We start from the raw sequence: 22,656 nt of genomic DNA, 5'->3' as shown, positions 1-22,656 counted from the left end.
AGGTGGTGCTATGCTCAGAATTTTCTTTGTATCTTCAGCAATCAAAAATGTCTTTGTTGGAGACATCTTACTGGATAACTTCTGTCATTGAAATTTCAGCTGACTTTTACATTAGAGAAAACTCAAGCACTCTTTGGGATCCTTAAAAGATTTACCTACATACATGTATGAACATCCCCCGTGCTTTTAGAAGCACTGAAGCTTAGGAACTTCAGCATTCCATTTCTTCATGAGATATTTGATAGTCCCACCTCAAGACTGATGATAATGCCAATGTAAAAGGAAGAAAGAGCAACACAAAAACTGGGAACAGTGGCACTGAATTAATTAACTTACTTTTGCAATAAATATACCCGCATCCATGATGGCTTTAATGTGCTTCAACCAGCCTGAATTCTCCAAGCCCCATAGGAAGTCACTCATTGAAGGTGATCGAAGCTCACAGACTGAAAAAGATTTCAGAAATGTTACATAAACATTGAATTGTATGGCGTGCACATCAGCTAATTAATATGTTGCACTTCAGAATGATTCCAAATTATTATTATGCAGCTATCAGGTATTGAAAACAGTATTAGCAACTAGATTGAACTACATAAAGAAAACATCCTGCATGCTTGCCTGTCTCCATTTAAAAAGACTTCCTTGGGTGAATATCAGGACCCCAATATCTCTCATTACATCTGACCAAGTGTGATGAGACAGGATTAATTAATAATCTCAAACTAATAAGGAAAGGGTGAACATATCACTATAGAATTTCATGTCCGGGTTAAGAGTGAGAAAACTACATCTGTAACTAGTGCCTCAAAGTTAAAAGCAATTACAATTATATGAAGGTAGAACTGGCTATGGAGGACTGGAGAAAAACAGATCAAAATTAAACAGGAGTTAAGCAGTGGCAGATATTTTTGAAATATTTCATAATTCTCAAGATATATCCCATTGACATATAAATACTATGAGAAAGATGATCTATCCATGACCAAGCAAGGGAGTTAGGATACTATTGAATTAAAAGAAAAGGCTACAATGTTGTGAAGATTAGTGGTTGGCCTGAAGACTGGGTAAATTTTTAGAAATGTATAGAATGACCAAAAAGGAGGGAAGAAGCAAATTATGAGAGCAATAAATATAAAAACAAAAAATGGTAAGAATCACAAGTATATAAAAAGGAAGAAAACAGCTAAAGTGGACATTGATCCCTTAAGGGACAAGATTCAGGAATTAATACTGGCCTATAATCATCAGAGTTCAGAAGATAGAGATGATTTTGTTAAAATATATAAGATTCCAAAGAAGCTTGACAGGATATATAGAGAATGTTTCAGTTTGCGGAGGTCTGTCGAACAAGAGGGCATACTTTCAGAATATGGGGTTATTTGTTTAAAAATTGAGATGAGGAGAAATTACTTCCCTCAGAAGATTTTTGAATCATTGGAACTGTGTGTATATCCTCAAGGGCTGTGAAGGCAAGGTCAAAAAAAGTGGGTTTTTCAGCTATAGGCAAGTCAAGATAATGGAAAATGAAGCTAAAGCTTAAGATCAGATTAGCCATAAACTTTTGACAGGTGCAGGCTCAAGACACTGAAAGACCTACTCCTGCTCCCTTCTCTTATGTGCTTATTGACACTCTTTTGCAGTTTTCTTTTCCTTATTAGTTGAATGTGATTTTGTCTCTAGGGAACTGCTCTATAGCTAAAACAATTTTTTAGCTATAGTCCACCATAAAAATACCACATTTCAGCAAAACAAAATTACAGACAAAATTTTTGTAGAATAAGAAATCCATATACAGCCTTTTGGACATTCCTTATCATATACAAGTACAGATCAAAGGATGGAAACAATTCAAAGCAGTTTTTTGTTTCCATAAAGAGTCTTGTCAGATGTATGTGATCAGAGAAGCTGGAGTTGTTCTCCTTGACACTGAGAAAGTTGAGTGGGGAGCTCAGGGTTATTACAAACCATTAAGGCTGAAGACAGAGAAACTGTTCCCATTGTTACAAGTGTCATGAACCAGAGAACATAGACTGCAGGTGATTGGAAGAAGAACCAAAAGTAACACAAGGAAATATTTTTTATTTTTACGAAGTGGTTAGGATCTAGAATTCAGTGGCTAAAGGGTAGGGAAGACAAAGGTGCAGTGGAGGCAGATTCACTTGCGGGGTCCAAACAGGAACTGGATAAGGACCGGAGGGGAAATAATATATAAATAAAATACATTCTATTTTATATTATTAATAAACTAATAAATAAAGCTAAGAAGCAAAAATAATGAAAGTGGTCCTGTGGTCAAGTGAACGCTGAAAACTTCAGTCAAGTTAATAGCAGGACAGAATGCAACAGGATAAGCAAATAAGTATCTCTTAAAACCAAGAAACTCATCTAATTAAATCACCAGTGCAAAGAAATAGAAGGCAACAAAAGGAACAAACACAGATTGTATCAGAAGCTGAAAAAAAACTAAACGAGTTTATGAAGCTTAAAGTGATGTTAGTGTAGGATCAAAATGGTCAGATAATTCAGGTTAACAAGATAAAGAGCAAGTGGGGAAAATATTTTGGAGATTTGAACAATGTAGAAAGTGTAATGGATTAATTATAACAGAGACTGGCCTGTATAAATGAAGGTGGATTGATGTTGGATTTCTTGGAAGACAAAAAAAAAATTGACATCTTGAACAAAGAACAAGGCTCCTGATAAACCTAACCATAGAATTGTTGCAAATGGATAAGAAACATACTGTAAGAGTGATACAAAGACTATTTAACAAGTACTGTGATGCTCAAATATCTGAATGCTTGGGAAGGGTGATAATAATATCAAATTTCAAAGAATTTAAAGGAACAAATGCAATGAAATTAGGTTATGGATTACATCTGGAAAAGTGTGAAGAAATATTAAATTTGCATTGAAGTGTTACTGCATTTAATCAAGGCTTTAGGCTAGGATAATGTACAATGGAAAATTCTGGACCACTGAATTATTTGCTCATAACTGTACAAAAAAGCATTTGCTTTCACTCCTTATAAAGAATTTAAGCAGCAAAACAGTCTTTTTTTTTAAATGAACTGAAATAAAATTGGACTTTACCTCAATATTCCAATAATATTTCATAGCCTGCTTACTTTGAAACCCAGGAAATAGTTGATAAAATGTTAGTATAAAGCACACAGGTAAGATAAAACATCAGGTCAAGTTCTCACCAATTCTGTCTTAAAAGATGCCAAAAAAAAACTCCCTATTGGATGAGTATCAAGTGTTTGTTTTGCAGAATTCATCTATTTGACACTTTGAATAAGATTGCTAAATTTCTAAATGCAAACTTGGTAAAATCTGAAGTTATGCAAACTAAATGAGCTAGATTTCATTGATAATGCGGAACTACAGTTCTTTAGCCAATTAAATAGCAACAATTCTTTGTATGCACTGTCAAACACATAACTCAAACTTCCTGAGAGATTTAGGATGCTATTTCAATTTCCAAAAGTAGGAAAAGAAAAAGTAAGATTTTTCAGCCTGTCAGCATGTTTATCTTACTGTGCACATAACGGAATACCATGTATTGATGGTACCATTAAGCCAGTAATATTTAAAAAAACAAAACTCTTAACTCTCCAGTCTCCCTTCTGCAGTATGATCACTTTTACTGGAAGGGCATGATGATCTGCCTCCAGCTAAAGTCAATGGCAAATAGTGCACCATGCCCCACGCCTGCCAAACTTCGAAGTTTGACCCATTGAACTACTAGGATAGACTCCGCTAAGAATCAATCTTCTCACCTAAGTGACTATTCATAACAATTAAGCCAGGACAGTTGGCTAAAGACTTCTAGCAGAGGGTGGTGAATTTCTGAAATTCTCTACCCGAGAGCATTGTGGAGGCTAGATCATTGGGGGGTATTTAAAATGGATATAATTTTTTTGAAAGATCAGGGAACTAAGGGCTATGAGAAAATGATAGAGAAGAGGATTGAAGCTTGGGCAGATCAGCCCTGATCATATCGAATGGTGGGGCAGTCTCGTGGGTCCAAGTGGCCTCTTGCTGCTCATATCTTCTTGTACCCTCATGACTAGTCTACTGTAGGGAGCATCACAGCAAAGTCCAACCTTGTCTATAATATGTAGAAGTACATTTTCCACTAGGGAATTTGTAGCGAGCAACTGGAACTTCAACTAATTTCTTACCATCTACAGCCTAGGGTACAACGTCCAGTTTCCTTCTCATCAATCCTCTCTGCTAAGGTTAGCTACATTGGGCACAGACCATTAATTAAATTTGGGACACTGTTTCAAGGATGGCAAACTTCCATACAAATTACAGCATTTACCCATTAAAAATTAGATTCAACATTAAGAAACAAAATGTCAAGACATTCTCAACAGGACTTCATAAAGTAAATGGGTATTTATCCCCACAACAATGATTTACCATCCAGCAGTTTTTGTAGACTGTTTCTCATCACATGGATGTTTTCTATTCCTATGAAATGAAACTTGATGTTGGAGTAGTTGTCTTCATTTTCATACCCTTTTCCTGCTGCTCGGTTTGCCATTGCATTTAACTGGAAAACAATGAGTGAGGAGGTAAAGACAGCCTTTAGACAAATCACTGAGAATTGTATTTAGTACTTGCAATTTGTTAATTCTTAGATCAGAAGAAATATCCTACATTTTATCTTGCAATAGAGTCATTAGTCTTACATGAACTTCTGATATTGGAGTTCAATCCTGCTCTTAATTACATTCAATCCATCAAATTAACTATTAACTCAATTGGAAGTAAATATATTTTAAGATGACTTTTTTTTAAAATCGAAAGGATAACCATGTTAGAAAATTCAAGGTTAATTCAGAGAACAGCACAAGCCAAAATAATGACCAGGTATTCCTCCTCCTTCTTAGGCAGTCCTTCTGGGTTGCGGATGACTTGTTTCACTCCAGTTCTGTGGGTTGTCCGGTGGCTGAAGGGCCCTAATATGGGTCCCGTAGATTCTGCCACAGATGGGGCAGGTGATTCTTGAGGGATAGATGGGTGGGTAGTTGGAGACACTGTGAACTCCTTCGGCCGTTTGCACTCGACTCCCATGTGTTCCCGTCATGCAGGTTCAGTAGCATTCCAGATGCTCCTTCTTCAATTTGATAGGTCATGGCTCTAAATACCTACAAGCTGGTGAAAATGTTACATTTCCTCAAGGACTCTTTGAGAATGTCACCAAGCAACTTCTCGGCCTTTCAGGAGATCTCCTGCAGAGTCAGAGCAGAGTGCTTGTATTGAAAATCTAGTGTCAAACAATATGGACCATCCACCAGAGCTGGTTGAGTCCAATCAAAGCTTTGATACTGGTGCCCATTGGTGTGGGAGAGATCCTGACCTATCTTGCCAATCAATTTGTAGTGGCTGGTCAGGCAGCATCTGTGGGGGCAGAGGGATGGTGGACATTTTGGGTCGAGACCCTGCATCAGAATATAGAGGGGGGACAGCCAGCAGAAAGAGGTAAGAGGGAGGGGTGAGGCAGGGGCTGGCAGGTGATAGGTGGAACCAGGTCAGGAAGGAGGTGAAGGGCAGATAGAACCAGATGGGGGACGGGAGGGGTGGAGTTGGAAGACAGTGGGTGGTGAGTGATAGGTAGAGACAGAAAAGATGGAGGGGAAAAAGAAAGGAGCAGTGGGGGCAGGTGGTGGGAGGAGAGGGTGGAGATAGAAACCACCACCTAGACACTGGAAGGTGGTAAGTGGAGAATATCACCTCTCAAATATATCTCCTAATCTTGTAGACGGCCACAGCTAAGATACTTGTGAGATTCCCTACCTCATCTTCCCCAGCGTTAATAACATAGCAGCAGATAACCAAGAGAATCAATTGCTTCAATTATATCAAGGCAAGAAAAGCACATGTGAGAGTAGCTGGGACAATGCCAGATTTACATACCAAAGCATGGGGTAATTTTGAGACGGAAATAGATCTTTGATGTGAGCTATTGAACTGGTCTTCTGCTACAATCCCCATTTAGTAGTTAGTTCTAATGTGGTCAGTTGGACATAATGTATTGAGCAGTAAATACAAGACCACTTGTTTTCCACTAGCCCAAAAGAAATTTCTCCTCTAACCCCTAGCCTCATTTAAACACTTATGTTTGGATTCTTGCTTGAACCTGGCTGGAACCACTGCATATCCATTGGACAGGAGCAAGGATTTGGGTAACTGAAGCTGCAGTCGGGTCCATGCATGAATCATTTGCTAACAACAGTATTTGAAAAATTCCAAAGGAATGTTTAAAAAATATTTACTTAAAATTTATCTGGTGCAAGTAAGCATTCTGTTTATCTCAAAGCAACTCTTGCCTTTCTACTCCAACTAACAACAACTAAAACATCTCTATTGGTATCACTGTCTGAACTTTTCGTCACATTGCGCACTGTTTTGAGCTACTCGTGTGTCAGCATTAGCTCATTTGCAGCACCTCTTAAGTCACAAACTTGTTAATTCAAGCCCTCAAAAGATTAATAGTGAAATAGTGGCCACCATGCCAGAGGTACTGTCTTTCAGATATAATAGCAAACCTAGGGTATAGCCACCTTCTCACATGGACATGAAGGATCCCACTGATATCCTCACAACACCAGTAAGGCAAACCATCTGATCATTTATTTCTTCGTGCTTTGCCAGAACTTCCCACATTAATCACTGTAATTTCCTACATTAAAACAGTACCCTCATTTAAGTGTATTTTGTTGGCTGTGAGGTGTTTGGATAGAACGTGGGGATGTCAAACGTGCCACATAAATGCAAGTTGCTACAATCTTACAACTACACAAGATCCAGTTCATCACAAATTATTTATGCCAACACACTTATGTTGGCATAAATAATTTACTACTACTAGATTATGGATTCAATCCGAGTATTCTGTGTGGCAGCAGACAACTAGCTGAATAAATTGCCTCAATTTTATATCAGGGCTAGAAGAACAAACCAGATTTCCATGTTGAAGTAGGGGGTCAGTTTTGAGATAGAAATTGAACTTGGATGTTAGCTGTTATACTGGCTAATAACTTACAAATTACAATTAAGTTATCAGTCAATATGTATTGTCTATTGTTTTCCATTCACATGCAGGTTAATTAAATATTAATACTATAAACCCTGCTGCCACATGATTGATGCCTTTATTTTTTTTATTCCCAGCTTGAAAATACATATCCTGCATGTGCATGTACTGAAACAATTAAGTAGAGCAAAAATAGTTTTAGTTTTGAAACAAAAAAAAAATCAATCTTGCATGTTCTTAATTGACCACTAATGACATGTGAAAGATTTAAATTAACAGCAGGAATCTGTCAGTTGTTTCAGCAAGGAGCGAAGCAAAGTTAGATGAAGGTGGTAGTTCTGTCAAAGAATCTGGAAGATAGAGAAATGAAGGCTAGAAAAAAATGTTTAGTAGTGCTTAATTGTGGCATCTTTAATGCAGGAAGTTTTGAAAACAAAGGTGATGAACTGAGGGCACAATGAGGCAAATAGGAATATGATATTAAAGTCATTAATTGACGTGGGATAAAGGGAGGCAGGAATAGCAGTTTAATATTCCAGGTTATGGAAGGTGATTAAAAAAGTTGGGTGTGGAACCATATTGGTTAAAAGAACAATTATAACTGTGAGGAGGAATGATATGCTGGGATTATCCACAAATTAGGTCATATGGGTTAAACTCAGGAACAAAAAAACAAAGGAGCCGTCGCATTGATGAAATTGCTGCCATCCAAATAGCTAGATGGAGGTAGAGGAGTAAATACGTAGGCACATTTCTGGGAATTGAAAAATAACAAGCACTGATAGTTGGGGATTTCAGCTACCCTAACATTACATGGGAAGGTGGCAGGGTATAGGAATAGAAGGGGCAGCATTTCTTGAAACCTTTTTAAATCAGTACCTAGCAAGTCCAACATTACAGGGAATGGTACTAGATTTAGTTTTAGCTAATGACCGTGAGCTAGTGGAAAGGGTGGCAATGGGAAAGCACTGAGGCAGCAATAATAACTTAAATATGAAAAAAGACAAAGACAGACCAGAAGTAAAAGTTTTACATTGGTTAAGGCCAATTTTACCAGCCTGGAATGTGAATTAGCAAGTAAGGAGGGGAAATGCTGGGAACACTCAGCAAGTGAGGCAACATCTGTGAAAAGTATTAACATTTCGAATTGAAGACTATTCATTTCTATACACAGATGCTGCCTGACCTGCTGAGTGTTTCTAGCATTTTCTGGTTTTATTTCAGATTTCCAGCATCTACAGCTTTTTGATTTCTAAAAGTGGACTCAAGACTGTCAAGGCAAATCAATGTCAGAGTATGGGAAGGCATGCAAGGAGAAAATATCAAGCGTTCGGGTCAAGTGTGTTCCCAATAAAAGAAAAAGGGCAACTCCCAAATCTAGACCCCCATGGATGTCAAGGAATATATTTTGCAGGATAAGACAAATTAAAGAAGAATTTAGGAGCTCAACTGTACAGAAACCAGGGAGAAGTATAGAAGATGCATGTGTGAAATTAAAGTAGATACTGGGAAACCCAACAGGGTGCAAGAATAAAATATTTGCATGTAAAATCAAGGAAAAAGCTAAATACTGTGCATGGCTCTGGTGACAATGATACTGGCAGGATATAAAAGTACTAGAGAGAGTGCAAAACTACAAGGATGTTGCCAAGATTGGAGAATTCTAGTTATGAGAAGAGAATGCTACTTGGGTTGCTTTCTTTGGGACAAAGCAGGTTGAAGCAAGTCTTAGTGGAGGTTTACAAAAGAGAGACCTACAGAGGAAGAACATTAGCCGATTTCCCTTGGCAGAGAGGTCAATAACTAGGAGACACAGATTTAAAGTTAAGTGATAGAGGGATTGCAGGGGAACTTAGGAAGAAAGCAAATTCACTTGGAGTACAGGAAGATGGAACTCACAACTAAAAAAAGCTGGAGAACGTAGAAATGGTCATCACTTTGGAAGGTACCTGGATGAAAAGCAATAACTGCAAAGCCAGAGACTGAGTGCAGCAAAGTGAATGTAATCTAAGCAGCTCCATTTTAGGCTGATGTGGACATATGGGTTGATGGTCCTCCTTTTGTGCCATGAATTTCAACGACAAAGGAAGCAATTCTGAATCCTCTTTCTAATAATCCATCATCTACATCTCAACTCTTTCTATAGATGTCCGATATTATTTTTGTAAATGGTCTGTTCTAGCCGCACAGACTCAGTCATTAATTAATACCATCCAGAGCGAATATGAACTAAGTTTTCTTATACCCCTGTAGAAAGGACCATGCAACAGTGATCCTTGCACCCCTGCCATTTGACCCTTTCCTTCACTCAGAAGAATCAAGGCTGACTGCAGGGTCCCAATCATTGCTTCATTTTCAGTCAGAACTTCACAAAGGCCAAGTATCACATTAAGGTCTTCTGTGATTTACAAGATATTTACTTCATTAACCAGAAAAAGATACAACAGGAAAATATTACAGTGAACAATTGATTTGAGAGTTTGCTGCCACAGTAATGGCTGCTTACCTTTGGCCGGGTATCAACAACATACAAGAAATCACTTCCTGGGTTTGACTTCCTGATGGCCTGAAGCATCTGTTCATCCTCAAGGCACCGAGCACTAAAACCTGATAGAGGCTGACTGCTTCTACAAATAGCAGCCTAGACACAGAAAAGGACAGGAGCTGAAATAATGTATTTCATAATATTCAAGATCCTTTATCTTCTCCCAAGTGCCAAAACAATTTTCTTTTTCTTTACAAATCATGTGAACTAGGTCTTTACTAGAGCAATGCCAACAATTTTTCTGTCCTATTCTATCCCAATACATATTTACTTTATGTTAAATGATTATATAATTTTCCTTCTCAAATAAAAGTACAAATACCACAGCAGCAACCACTAAAATTATTTGTTGGGTCCAGCACATTGGTGGCTGAAGGGTCTGTTTCCACACTGTATCCCCCTGTGTCTCTGAGTTACTCGTACATCTCAATATAAAGATATTTCTCCTAGTATCTCATGCATAACAATAACCTTAAATCGATAACTCCTATGCACCGTCTTCCCAACTTGGAAAATAGTTTTTCCTTATTATATCTGCAGAAATCAATATCATTTTAAAAATGTCTATACCCATAGCTTTTGATCCTCCAAGTGAAGTAATGCTAAGCAGCTCCTTGTAACTAAAATTTCTCACCTATCATATCATTCTCTTGGATCTTAAATGTACACTTAGTGAGCCTTTAATCTCCTTTCTATAATGGGATACCCAAAGTTCTCACAATGGCCTAATTATAACCTTGTAAAGCTTTATTATCTTTGTTGCTGCATTCTGTGGATCAATTTATAATATTCATTAAAGTCTTGGCTTATATTTTTGAATCCCTAAATGTTTCTGTTCAGCACTCACTTTGGCAGTCTACATAAACCACCTGCACCCAATCTTATCTCACCCTCTCCCCCCCAAAATGCATTACTTCAAACCTATACGCATTTAAGTAATGATTCACAGCACAACTCAAAAATGCTTTCTGGATGTTATTAATGGTGAAAACAAGTTATTTTTCAGACAGTTTTAAGATTAAATGTTAAGAAACTGTACATACATTGTTATCCTGGCAGAAGTAACAAAGAACAGGAAAGCGTCCTCTACTCCTGAATTTAGAGCTGCCAACTATCACTGGTGTAGAGGCTGATTTTGGCACATATAATTCTGCAGGATATGTATCACAAACCTGTAATAAGAAAATAATTTAACAATGACCAGAAATAAAGCAGTTGCTACAAATATTATGGCCTTTCACAATTAAATAATTATAAATGTTTGGCAATTTAAAAAGAAAAGCTGGTGAGGAATAAATATTAGCAACTACCAAATGTCCTCAATATTCTTATAGTAAAAATTAAGTGAAATCCCATAAATTAGTTGCATTAATGTGGAAATCATATTACCACAAAAAATGCAAACATTTACATTAAATTTTGTAGTTCACATTTAGAACACAGAAATACATTTCTGTTGTTTGAATCTTTGAAGCTTTACACAATTTATACAATATTCCAGCATCAAATATTTAATGAAATGTCTGTCTTCCATCTAAAGGGTGGCAATTTGTTTTTTTTGAAATACTATATGCCATAAAACATTGAAAATCTATGCACAGCACCACCGACAGCATCTAATACCCCATTTTTCAGGCAGAAACATTTCTTTCCTATAGTGATTTTTCTGATGAACAAGTTACCACTCAGAAACAAACAACTTTCACGTTAGTGATTTTTCAGTCCTCCAGGAACTTTGCTGAAAAAAAAGTTCCCATCAAGAGACCAATTCAAATATTTTGTACATAGGACCTAATACCAATGGACCATTGATGCAAGGCACTAAGCAGCCAATTGCTAAATGATAATCTCTCCAGAAAGGTACACTTTTGTGTGGATAGTTTTATGGAAGATTTTTGTGGGGCAGGAGGAACATTCTCCGCCTTCTCTCCAAAAACTCTTCCAACCCACTGCTAGTTAACCTGATACCAAATTTCAGATTCAATGCCATGCTGGGAGCCCCAGAATTTGGTTCTTCACCCCTGACAAGGTTCCTGTGTGTGCCATGACTGGGAGTGAGACAGTGATAGCTTTTTAGCAATATTGATATCAGGGTTGATCTTCCAAATAGACTGGATTTCTCAGCAAGGATTTATAATGATCCCTTCATCTCTATACATGCAGAAGTTTTTGAACCTGCTGAACCTGCTCACAGGATTATTGCTTGAACAGTTATTAAAATGTTTATTACATCCAAATTGTGAAGAAGCAACCTATTTCCTCATAAATTCAGACACGTAACCATTCGATTGGTAAACTTACCCCATAATCTCTATTAACACGAGAAATTTGCCAAAAGCTATTAGGAAGTCCCATCCGATTATATTCAGCTTTGAGATCTGTCAGCTTCCACCCTCTTGCTCTCTCATCTTTTTCTTGCTTTGGATTAAATGAGAAGCAATATAGTTCTTCATACTTTACTAAAAATTGCACAAAAACAAAAGAAGCACAGTTTAATTTTGTACTCATCTGGGCTCCTCCAGCTTTATTTTTTTTAATTCAATCACCAATGTTAATAAATCTTCAACACTGTAGCTAAAAATGTAAGCAAAAGCAAAAAGAACTGCAATAAATGGTGAACAAGTAAACAATATTTTTCCCATACCTACAAGTTCATCATATTTTCCATTACTTCATTATGACAAGTTTGCGTTTATAAAAGCTTATAAATTTAGGGGGGAAATCTTTCAAATTGTAATTTATATTCCCAGATTTCATATTTTCTTACGCCGTAGAAGACAGCCCCTCAGTCCATCGAGTCAATGCTGACTCTCAGAGTGATATTATTAATCCCACTTTCCCACCCATTTCCCTGTAACCTATTCTCTTACTAATGTCTAAAGCTGACCAAAACTAAAATGTACAGGCTTCCAAAGGAGTTTTGTGAATATGCACTGCTGAACAGTGCATTCAGATATCTAGGCTACAATGAAAAATATGCAAAACCAGTAAACCTGATTTAATTGCTTTGTCGTGCCAATTTGTGATATATCACATTAAACATTTTCATTTTAAAGTCTTTTATTTTAAAATACAATCCCTGTGTGCAAAATGATACTGAGCTGTGTAACATTAAAATGACCCACAACAGCAAAAATGTTAAAAGAAAATGCAATAAATAGGAATCTTCAATATCAGTCAGAATATAGATTAAGAAATGTGATAAACAGTTGCAGAAGATGGTCTGTGTTTCTGAGTGCACATTCAGATAACTTAAGTCCACAAACATAGAATCAAAACACTGATAAGTAAACATGCAGCAATACTTCACATTAACCATGATTTTTTTCTATATTCACTGCTCCTTGAGTAACAGTGTAGTTTCTATTATAATATGAGCAAATTCAGTGATACTAATTTAGTGCAAGGATTTCAATATAATCAAATGGTTTACAAACACTGAAATCATAGAATGGGGATGTGATATTTCAGACACAGGCTATTACTCAACAATTCCAATTTATCTATGGAGATAAAAATAAAGGTCACATTCTGGTTTCAATTGCATCGTTAGCTTTTTAGTGGAATTACCTTTGGATTACTCCTCCAAATACAAGCTTCTACTTGCTTCCAATGCACATGGCAGCAAATAAAACCAAGCATAGATTGCTTCTGGAACACACGGGAGTATCTCACAATGAATAAAGCGACATTCCATTATCACAACTCCAATTGGCATCCAAAGTGCAGGTCAGTTAAAAATGTTATATATTTAAAAAAAGTAAGAATAAACTCCAAATTCCAGAAATAAAAATACTAAATCTGGAAATACATGAGAGATCACAAAGAGGATGAAGGACCTTAAAATTTCTGGTGGGCCATTGAATAGCCAGAGTCATCCATCTCCTTATCTACTCTAGTGCTCACCTCATCCTAACCCCCGAGAAGAGTCTAGTATCACCATTAAGCTATTTACAGCACTCCCTATTTATCCATATTAGAATTCTAGAAAAACAGTCTGTATTGGATACACACTTTCCAGAGAAACGGCCCGACCTCTTTTTAAACCAAATTAATTGGCATTTTCCATGTTTCAAATGCCTGTTAGTCATGGATCAGAAGGTCAAAAGATCTATCCATTTCTGCAAGCAAACAAAGTAATCAACCTCAAGTACACATTCTTCTGGTACAAACATGGTAGATATGGTGGGATTCCTGGAAGTTGATGTCATCCTCCCAGCCTCAGATATTCCTTGGAGTTGATCATGAGTGAGAGGGGAACTACAAAAAAATAGCATACAACTCTAACATTTGAATTTCATAAGATAGATGTGGAATGACCATTCTGTAATTTAATCCCCGGCCAACTCAGATAATGATAACTTTACACAATCCAGGAATTTGCAACTGTAATTTTCACTCAAAGGCCTGGATTTTTTTTGTGAGTACATCCCAAAGCTATGCTCAGCTCCATGTCCTTGATAACAACATCATGTTCAAACTTGTAAAATGTAAAGTAGAACAGAAATGAGCAGAACAAACGGGATACAAAGGAAGTGCTAAAAACAAACCAGGTATTCCTTCATCAAATATTAAAATTGAAACTACAACTCATTTAATCATTTTCTATATACATTATTCAAAACTTCTGATGGGGAAGCTCTTCAGTTTTTAAATGTAATATTTATTCAAGCATTCAAGGACATCAAAAATATTTCAGTGAGGATAACCTTTCAGTGAGGTTAACTTTTATTCAAAATTGCACTAGAAAAATCATTGTTTCACGCTGTTCCTCAAAATATGGCCATAATTTAAAGAGAACAATTGCAGAAACATCGTAAGTTGAGGATAGGGTTAAATTGATGAGCAGAGAAGCATTCAGTAATAGGATCCATGATTGTAAAATATCAGAGTGTACTGTACAACTTAATTACTGTCATAATGCTGTATTTTTTTTAGACTGTGCATTAGATTTTCGCCTTAAATATATGCATCTTTGCTCACAAGTATGCAGACATTTCCAGATCAAAGTATTAAACATTTTTCCTTCACAGATGTTTTTCTAGTGTTTTAACTTCTCTGGAATGAGTTCATTCACTATCTAAATTCAGATCTTGATTAAATGCAACAAGGCTTTGTTTTCAGTATCACAGGTCCTACTCAAAATATACTAGTCAAGTAGAAAAATTACCTGGACGTGATAAACGAATTAACGAAATGTAAATATCATGGCAGTCTCTTTCTTGTGAAATAATAAACTGGATGACCTGGAAATTCTTGCAGCGAATAAGGAGTGGACACCCAGTTGCAGTTGTTGGTTGCTTTTCCACTGCACATATCTGACTATGAAGTACCTGGTGGAAAATTTAACAATCAACACATATCTATGGCACACTTGTTCCTGTTTTCTTTTAAGAAAATAACCAGAGCTGAGTAGAACTTTACAGAGTTTTCTGTGACCAAAAATAAACTTACACTTTAATGTCTTGTTATCACTGAATGACTGTTCCTTCTAACTTGGTGCTGTGTAAAAACTTAAGTACTTCTTGGTTCCATCATCAAAAATCATACAATACTAAGTGAAACACTTAGGACAGATTGTTGGGGAATACTGTGCATCATGTCTTGTTAATAGAAGAGTAAAATCTGTAACTCTAATTTGAGCCTCTTACCTCTGAACAAATTATCAACCCATATCACAAGGTTATCTCCAATTTCCCCGCTTTTATTTTTGTGAATAATCTTTTGAGGAGAACTTCAAAGTCCATATACATGGACAGAATGTATGTGGCGGGTCCACCAATCCGTCATGCTTATAACTTGTTTACAAAAATGGAACGGTTAGCCAGACATTATGGATGTACAAGTTCATACGTAATGAAGACAGAGTTGGACAAATTTTTAGATATTAAGAGATTCAAGGGATTTGGGCTTGGTGCAGGAAAACCATGCTGAGATGAAGGATAGGCATTGATCTTACTGAACGATGCAGCAAGCTCAAAAGGGGTCAAATGATCCACTACTGCCTCTATTTCTTATGTTCTTAAACTGAGATTCCTAGATTTGCTATTATTTGTTCAAGTGGGCAGACGCACCCTCCTAAAAATAGGTTAGAGTAACATGGCACAGCTGATGCTAGACACATAATAGGTAGCTGGGGGGTTGGGGGGTTGGGGGGAAGAAAGAGGGCGAGGGTGCTTCCATCTTAAGCATAACATTTGCATTTCCCAGTTCAAAAGGGTTACATTTCTGAAGCAAAAGACTGTGGAAGACTACAACTAAAGAGAGTGCAATTCTTTTATTTCTTTTAAATAAGGTAGGGTGTTAAATAGGTTCTGAAGATGATAATGAGCTCGTATCAGGGATGGGCCCAGGCCATTCAAATGGTTCCTATCAGCATAATCAGGTCCTGCAAGTCCTGATGTACCTTTAGGGCCATGTAGGATCCAATATGAAGAGCAGCACAAAAGAAGATGAACCATTCACTTTTCAGAATTTCAGTTTGAGTGAACTGAGGTGGACATCACACCATCAGGAAGGCTTCATAAAATTCGATATGGCAACTATTCCACAATATTACACCCAACTCTGAGCACAAGCTGATGCAATTACTCTTCAGGATCTTTATTGTCTGTGATGTTTGGCCCTTCTTCCAAACATCACAAATAATAAGAGAGAACAAACAAGAAAACATTTACCTGATTACAACAACAATTTCCATTTATATTGAGTGGTTAACATAAGGAAAAAAAACTCTCAGAATTTTCACGAGCTTTGTCAAACAAAAGTTAACACAAAGTCAAAGAAGGATGTACAAGGACAGATGCCAAAGCTTGGTTAAAGAGGAAGATTTTGTGTCTTAAAAGCAGGAAAAATGGTGGACATAGGAAGGGGATTCCAGAGCTTAGGGCCTTGAAAGCTATAGACAAGCCACCAAAAATGAGCAAGTAAAGTTGAGAAATGCAGCTATCTTGAAGAACTGAAGGGATGCAAGAGGTTACAGAGATAAGAAGGGGTAAACGACGGAAGGATTTGAAAACAAGTATGAGAATTTTAAAATCAAGGCATTGATTAACCAGGAATCAATAATCAGTAAGCTTTGGGGTGAGGAGCAAATAGAACTTGCGAGTTAGGACTCTGGCAGCTGAACTTTAGATGACGTTGTTTACAAGAGTAAAATAAGGGAGGATGGCCAGGTTTGCATTGGAATAGTTGTGTCTTCTGGTTACAGAGGCATGGAAAAGAGTCTTAGCAACAAATGATCTAAAGCAAAGGCATAGTCAAACAATATTGTTGTGGTGTAAATAAGCAACCTTAATCATAGCATAGACTTGTGGATGAAAGTGCAGTTTTAGGTCAATTTTGTACCACATCAAGGCTGTAAAATGTGTGGTTCACTTTCAGGGAGCGTATACTTTGTTGTGTTTTTGACTGCTATTACCAAAAGGCAGCATGTAAATGAAAAACAGAAGGGAGCCAATGATGGGCCCTTGAGGGACACTGAAGATAATGGACAAAGAACGGAAAGAGAAGCCAAGTCTGTAGATTCTCTGGCTATAAATGGATAGTCAAAAATAAAACTAGGCGAATATAATTTTATCCAGCTGGTGACAAATATCCAAATGAGCACAATACAGAAAACATTAAGTAGGTGAGCATAACCTACCCAGGTTTCCTTCCGAGATTCAGACATATGTTCCACAAAGATTAAGTGTGTTGCTGTTAGATACAGTGAACCAACTGATGCCTTCTTCAATAAGACTCCATCCAGCAAACGGACATTTTCAACCTATAAACATGAACAGTTCAGTGCATGAAAACTCAATTCAATTCTACAGGTGTAAAGTCGTAACTGAATAGTTAAATGACATAGCAAGTAAACAACGACTTTCAGCAGTCCCAGAAGGACTGTGAATAAAAGGAAATATATATTGTACACTTAAATCTCAGACATACAATATCAATTTGCTGACAGTCATCCTTATCTGTGGAACAAGATTGTACCTGCAGTTTCAAATTATTTGGTTATGCAGAATAGTAATTAATGCAGTTGGGCTCTTTGTCTAAGAGAAAGAAATTACAACGTGCACAGGTGGTATTTCCCAACAATTAATTATAACTTATTTGTCAGTAAACTAATCCAAGTGTGTGAACAATAAGTTTCATGAAGAGTACATCAAGAACTTAAAAATCTGCAAAGGTAACCAATGTTAGAACAAAAATAAACTCAAAACCAAGCAATTGCGACTACTGTAACCTGAAGCAAAAAACAAATTGCTGGAGGAACTCGGTAGGTCAAGCGGCATCTGTGGAGGGAAAGGGACTATAACTCAACAAGCACTATGTTAAGTAGTGCAAAGGATGTTAAGTATGTTAAGGATGTAAAGGATGTTAAGTAAGTATGTTAAGTGTGTAAAGGATGTTAAGTTGGATGTTAAGTCATGGAAAGGAAACTCGTTAGGTCAAGCGGCATCTGTGGAGGGAAAGGGACTATATCCCAACAAGCACTATGTTATACAATATTTTATTCTGAATTTGACATTTCAGCTGATAATATTTCAGAGCAACAATCAAAAAAAGCATCAATGTAGAGTTAATGACAAATGACCAGAAAATGCAAATCATACATGAAGAATCTTGTGTTTGGGCTCATTTGGTTTCCCAAAGCTGTGCCAAGCCACAAATTCACTTAATTTCAAACTATAATCTAGGGCACAATGAAACCTTCACAAGCACATTCAACAATTTCACAACAACCTTACTTCCGCAAGAGGTGCTAAGCAAATTTCTACATGGAGGGGTAATGAAAAAAATCGATAAAACATAATAATGTACAAACTCAGGGCCAACTTTCTCACAATGGAACTCCTGGCAACAGGTCATCCACAAATTATACATGGTCGTCCAGGGAAACTAGGAAGTAAAAACAAGCTAGATCCAAGAAATGTTGCCTTCCTGAGTTGCTCCAATACTTGTGGCAACTGTTCTCCCACAGTGTTAGGATAGGAAATGTAGAATTGGGAAAAAGTTTCTTTAAAAATAAAATCAGCAGTATCAGCAGTTCTGAAAATATCTCCTCAATTCCACAGAGCCAACTATAAAAATAGTTATTTTCTAAAGCACTTGTCACAAGGTCAGAGTTGCAGAGGAAAGGGAAAAGTGTCCTTTGTGACTCAATAGGAGATGGACTCTCAACCTGCAGTACAACAAAGTGGTTTAAATGCAAAAAGTGATGTATCAATCCAACACAGCACGCCCATGACGTGAGGAAAATACTTTTAAAAAAATGGAACAGAATCACTCAAATCTATGTCATTTTTATTTAAAAACTAAACTTCTGAGTTGGATGCAAATACTGAAATCTAAATACATACCATCAGCATACAATATTTGAATGTGTGCCCTTTTATATAACTGAAACCAAACACTTTTTTCATGCAAAGTATAACAACTAATGTCTGTGTAAGTAAAAAAAGGTACCTAATGGCTTTCAGAAAAAAGGAAATAAATATACCCACAAGCTAAGGAATTGACCAGGGGTTAATGTTGCACTTTGTTGTGCTGATCATTATGAGATATAAAAGCACTAGAAAGAATAACATACCACATTTTCTAAACAAGAACCAGTTTAGGTCCAGTTCAGCTTTTTATTGTGAGCAAAATACAGGATAAAGCTCCTCTTATACTGTTCCAACAAAATGTCAAGCCAACAACCCCTTCCTGCATCAGTGTAACTGCTTTGTTTCCCACACCAACCACTGTTGTGCTATCTCAGGATCAGACTTCCAACTCCGTGCTATGAATTCATGCCCATTAGAAACTAGGTCAAACTACATTCTTATTTCACTTTGGTCCTTCACCACTATAAGCATAGTCTTTATTCAAACTCCTTTGGTCAGGATATAATTGCCAATTTTGAGCCATATTTTACACTTTTAAAAAATCATTGATCAATGAAAGGGATTTGTGATGCCGTAATAAAACAGAATGGGAAGAAAGTTTGAATAGGAATTTTGGTAAGAATGGAGAAGCCATTTTAACAGCAAATAGTGACAATTAAAAATTAAACAGATAGTGATATTATAGGAAATGACCTAGACTGGTCATAATCTTACATATTCCTGCAGTCCACCCACAAGCTACACAGTGTAAAATAAAAGCTTCCCGGGTTCAATTCCCGCTGCTGTCTGTAAGGAGCTTGTACGTTCTCCCCGTGTCTGCGTGGGTTTCCTCCGGGTGCTCTGGTTTCCTCCCGCATTCCAAAGATGTACAGGTTAGGAAGTTGTGGGCATGCTATGTTGGCGCCAGAAGCGTGGCAACACTTGCGGGCTGCCCCCCAGAACACTACGCAAAAAATGCATTTCACTGTATGTTTCGATGTACATGTGACTAATAAAGATCTTTTTAAAAAGTCCCACAACTTTCTCAATGTGAATAATTTGAATGCCAACAGATTTCCACTACCTGATTCTGACATTATGACATAAATTGAAGCCAATGCTTGATGTCCAAATGTACAAGTATGAATCCTCCAATTAATCTATCTAGTCATAGGGAAATAACATTGTGACAGAAGGATGTAGATTCCATACTTGCCACAATCTCTGGGCAGACAGATGAACAGTATATTCACACCCATACATGTGCTATGGTGTTCCATTTTTTTAAATAAGGCCAAACAGTCTGATTGTGCTGCTCAGTATACAGTATATCTAAAATAAATGGCTGATGCATGTGAAACAGCATTGCGTAATATTCTTCACTATCATAACTCAGTTAGCATAACACGAATCATGTATGCAGTGGAGAAATTCACTTTTTTTAACCCAGCAATCCGTCACACAAAAAAAAAGTCAGAGAGGAAAGTGTGTTTCAACGATACAACACTGTCATCTATTCTAATAGATGACAGAGTGTTGTCAGAGTTTTAATTTATACCAAGCCTTTTTATGACTGGAGGAGATTCCAAAATGGTCTACAACTAACGAAGTGCTTTTGAAAGATAGTCATTCTTGTATCTTAGCAAATAATGTTTTTCTAATGACTTTAATTTAGGGATAAATATCGGCCTGGACTGCTAGATAAAGACCCAGCTCTTCAAATGGTGCCACCTGACATTTTTTCTGTCCTATTGATAGTTAAACCCTGTCTGCCCTTCTCATCAGAGAGATTTTGCACTCAGGTTCTTGAATAGAATGCAAACCTAAAATGCTTCCAACTCCAAGTGAATCACTATGACTAAACCACAGTTATCATCTGACAACAATTCCAAAAAAATACTTAGTGAAACATAGCAGGAATATTTAATCAAAAATAGTTATTAAGAGTTCTTGGGAGCACTGCAGCTGGAAATGTTTAATCACTGTGCAACTTTCCAAGGACTGTTTCTGATGAAATGCACGAAGGACTATTGCCCCAGAACATCCCTAATAATAAAAACCAAAAAAACCATTATACTAGACTCAAAACAGCAGGTTCAAATATACATAAGATAGCATTGGATTTTTTAGTATTGCTTCATCAGCTCTTGATTAAGACTTCAAACAATCTCCACTTGCAAGTAATGTAAGCATCTCTTTTGTCAAGCAATCCTAATGCTGTTTCCAATAAAACAATATCATGTATCACTTTTTTAAAACAGCAGTGCAAATTTTTGGCAGAATACTGCATTTTGGCTGATCCACGCACATGATGGACCTATGTATTGAAGCAGGAAATGAGACATCAATTTCCGATGTAATTGAAGGCTCACCTGAGATACTGCATTGTGGATATGCATTCAGTGGGGGGCCATACACAGGAAAGCAGAGAAATGCCCTGTATTTGCACAATTTAAAGGGAACTTGTATCAGCACCAGGATTGACGTGCAAACATTTGCATTAGTATTCTTCAGTCAGGGGGCTACAACAAGGGGAACTTGGAATTGGACGAGCGCCAAGCTCAAGTGTCACAACCTGGAAATAGGAAAATGATGTGTCAAATGTGGAAGGTCCTGATACACATGATTGCCCCTTTTAATTCTTTGTAAGAGGCCACACACATTCTGAATTTACTTAATCATTCACAAGTTAGTCACCACTTCCATGCCAACAAGAATGGGCTTCATGTTCTCTCCAATACCTATTCGAGCTTGACTCTCCAAATATATTTGACACCTGCAACAGGCCAGACAATGCACCATGAATGATTTTATACATTTACATCAGCAATCTATGATCTGTCTCCTCCTCCAGACCAGAATTGGCATGTAATCTCCCCTTTGAAGAGGGGGCACAAGTGTGACCATCTCCCTGGCTAGTTTACAATCCATGCATGTCAGGTGTATCACCATGCAGAGATTCTACGTGTAAACCATCCTCTACGTTCCATGAGATGCCAAGATCCAAGTTGGTAGATGGGAGCACAAGATGCACTGACAGCCTGTCATTTTACTCTTCCTTTGCAGTGTCCAGCAGCTTATTTGTGACTGGTGGGGTTAGGGGTGGGCCTGGGTATAGGGAGCATGAATGGAATGTAGAGGTCATGCACTGGTGCATATTCTGTGAGTCTTAAATGAGAAAGGCACAAAGCTAATGGTTACAGAGAGGGAAGGGAGCAGGTAAGAGGGGTGCATTAGAAACACCTGGACATTCATAGGCAGAATGGATTGAGGGGCGAGGAAAAGTGGGATGCAAAAGGGTTAACCGGACATAAGCTAATGTCATTTGCAGCATCTTCCAGTCCTCCTGTGGGAACTAACTATGTTGCAACTAGGCCTACGACCCTCTCCTCCAAGTGAGTGAGCCTCTGAACTCAGAAGAGATCTTTCCTGTTTGTTGCTGTTATCGCTTACTCCAAGCAACCTTCTCCACAAGCGTGAGGAAAGAGCAGTAGGTGAGTAAATAGCTGCAAAAACCAGCTAGATGTTGGGGTATAAAGTGCAAGATGTGCGTGTAGCAGAAGTGGTAAAAGTGTGAATGCAGTAATTCTTGTGTTGTCAGATGGCATTGGTGGTCATTCTCACAAACCTAACCCTGAGAATATTTGCATTAATGGGGAAATCAATAAGAATTGTTATTCAAAACCTCTTACACAAAA

The 22,656-nt window shown here is 37.3% G+C and overlaps 1 protein-coding gene across 1 annotated transcript in view; it reads right to left on the bottom strand.

The window, feature by feature from the left end:
- Nucleotides 1–22,656, bottom strand: part of mtmr7b (myotubularin related protein 7b) — a 58,863-nt gene that overhangs the window by 23,268 nt on the left and 12,939 nt on the right. Inside the window, exons 2-8 of the mRNA XM_052034260.1 lie at nucleotides 17,245–17,367; nucleotides 14,770–14,932; nucleotides 11,901–12,058; nucleotides 10,643–10,771; nucleotides 9,561–9,695; nucleotides 4,435–4,567; nucleotides 337–446 (exon numbers count right to left, since the gene is read on the bottom strand). Coding sequence (XP_051890220.1) covers nucleotides 337–446; nucleotides 4,435–4,567; nucleotides 9,561–9,695; nucleotides 10,643–10,771; nucleotides 11,901–12,058; nucleotides 14,770–14,932; nucleotides 17,245–17,367 — 951 coding nt within the window. The remainder of the gene's footprint in view (nucleotides 1–336; nucleotides 447–4,434; nucleotides 4,568–9,560; nucleotides 9,696–10,642; nucleotides 10,772–11,900; nucleotides 12,059–14,769; nucleotides 14,933–17,244; nucleotides 17,368–22,656) is intronic.

Source organism: Pristis pectinata, chromosome 2, assembly GCF_009764475.1.
Source record: "Pristis pectinata isolate sPriPec2 chromosome 2, sPriPec2.1.pri, whole genome shotgun sequence".
Lineage (NCBI taxonomy): Eukaryota > Metazoa > Chordata > Chondrichthyes > Rhinopristiformes > Pristidae > Pristis > Pristis pectinata.
Note: the sequence above shows the minus strand (reverse complement) of the source record. Positions and strands in the feature narration are given on the sequence as shown.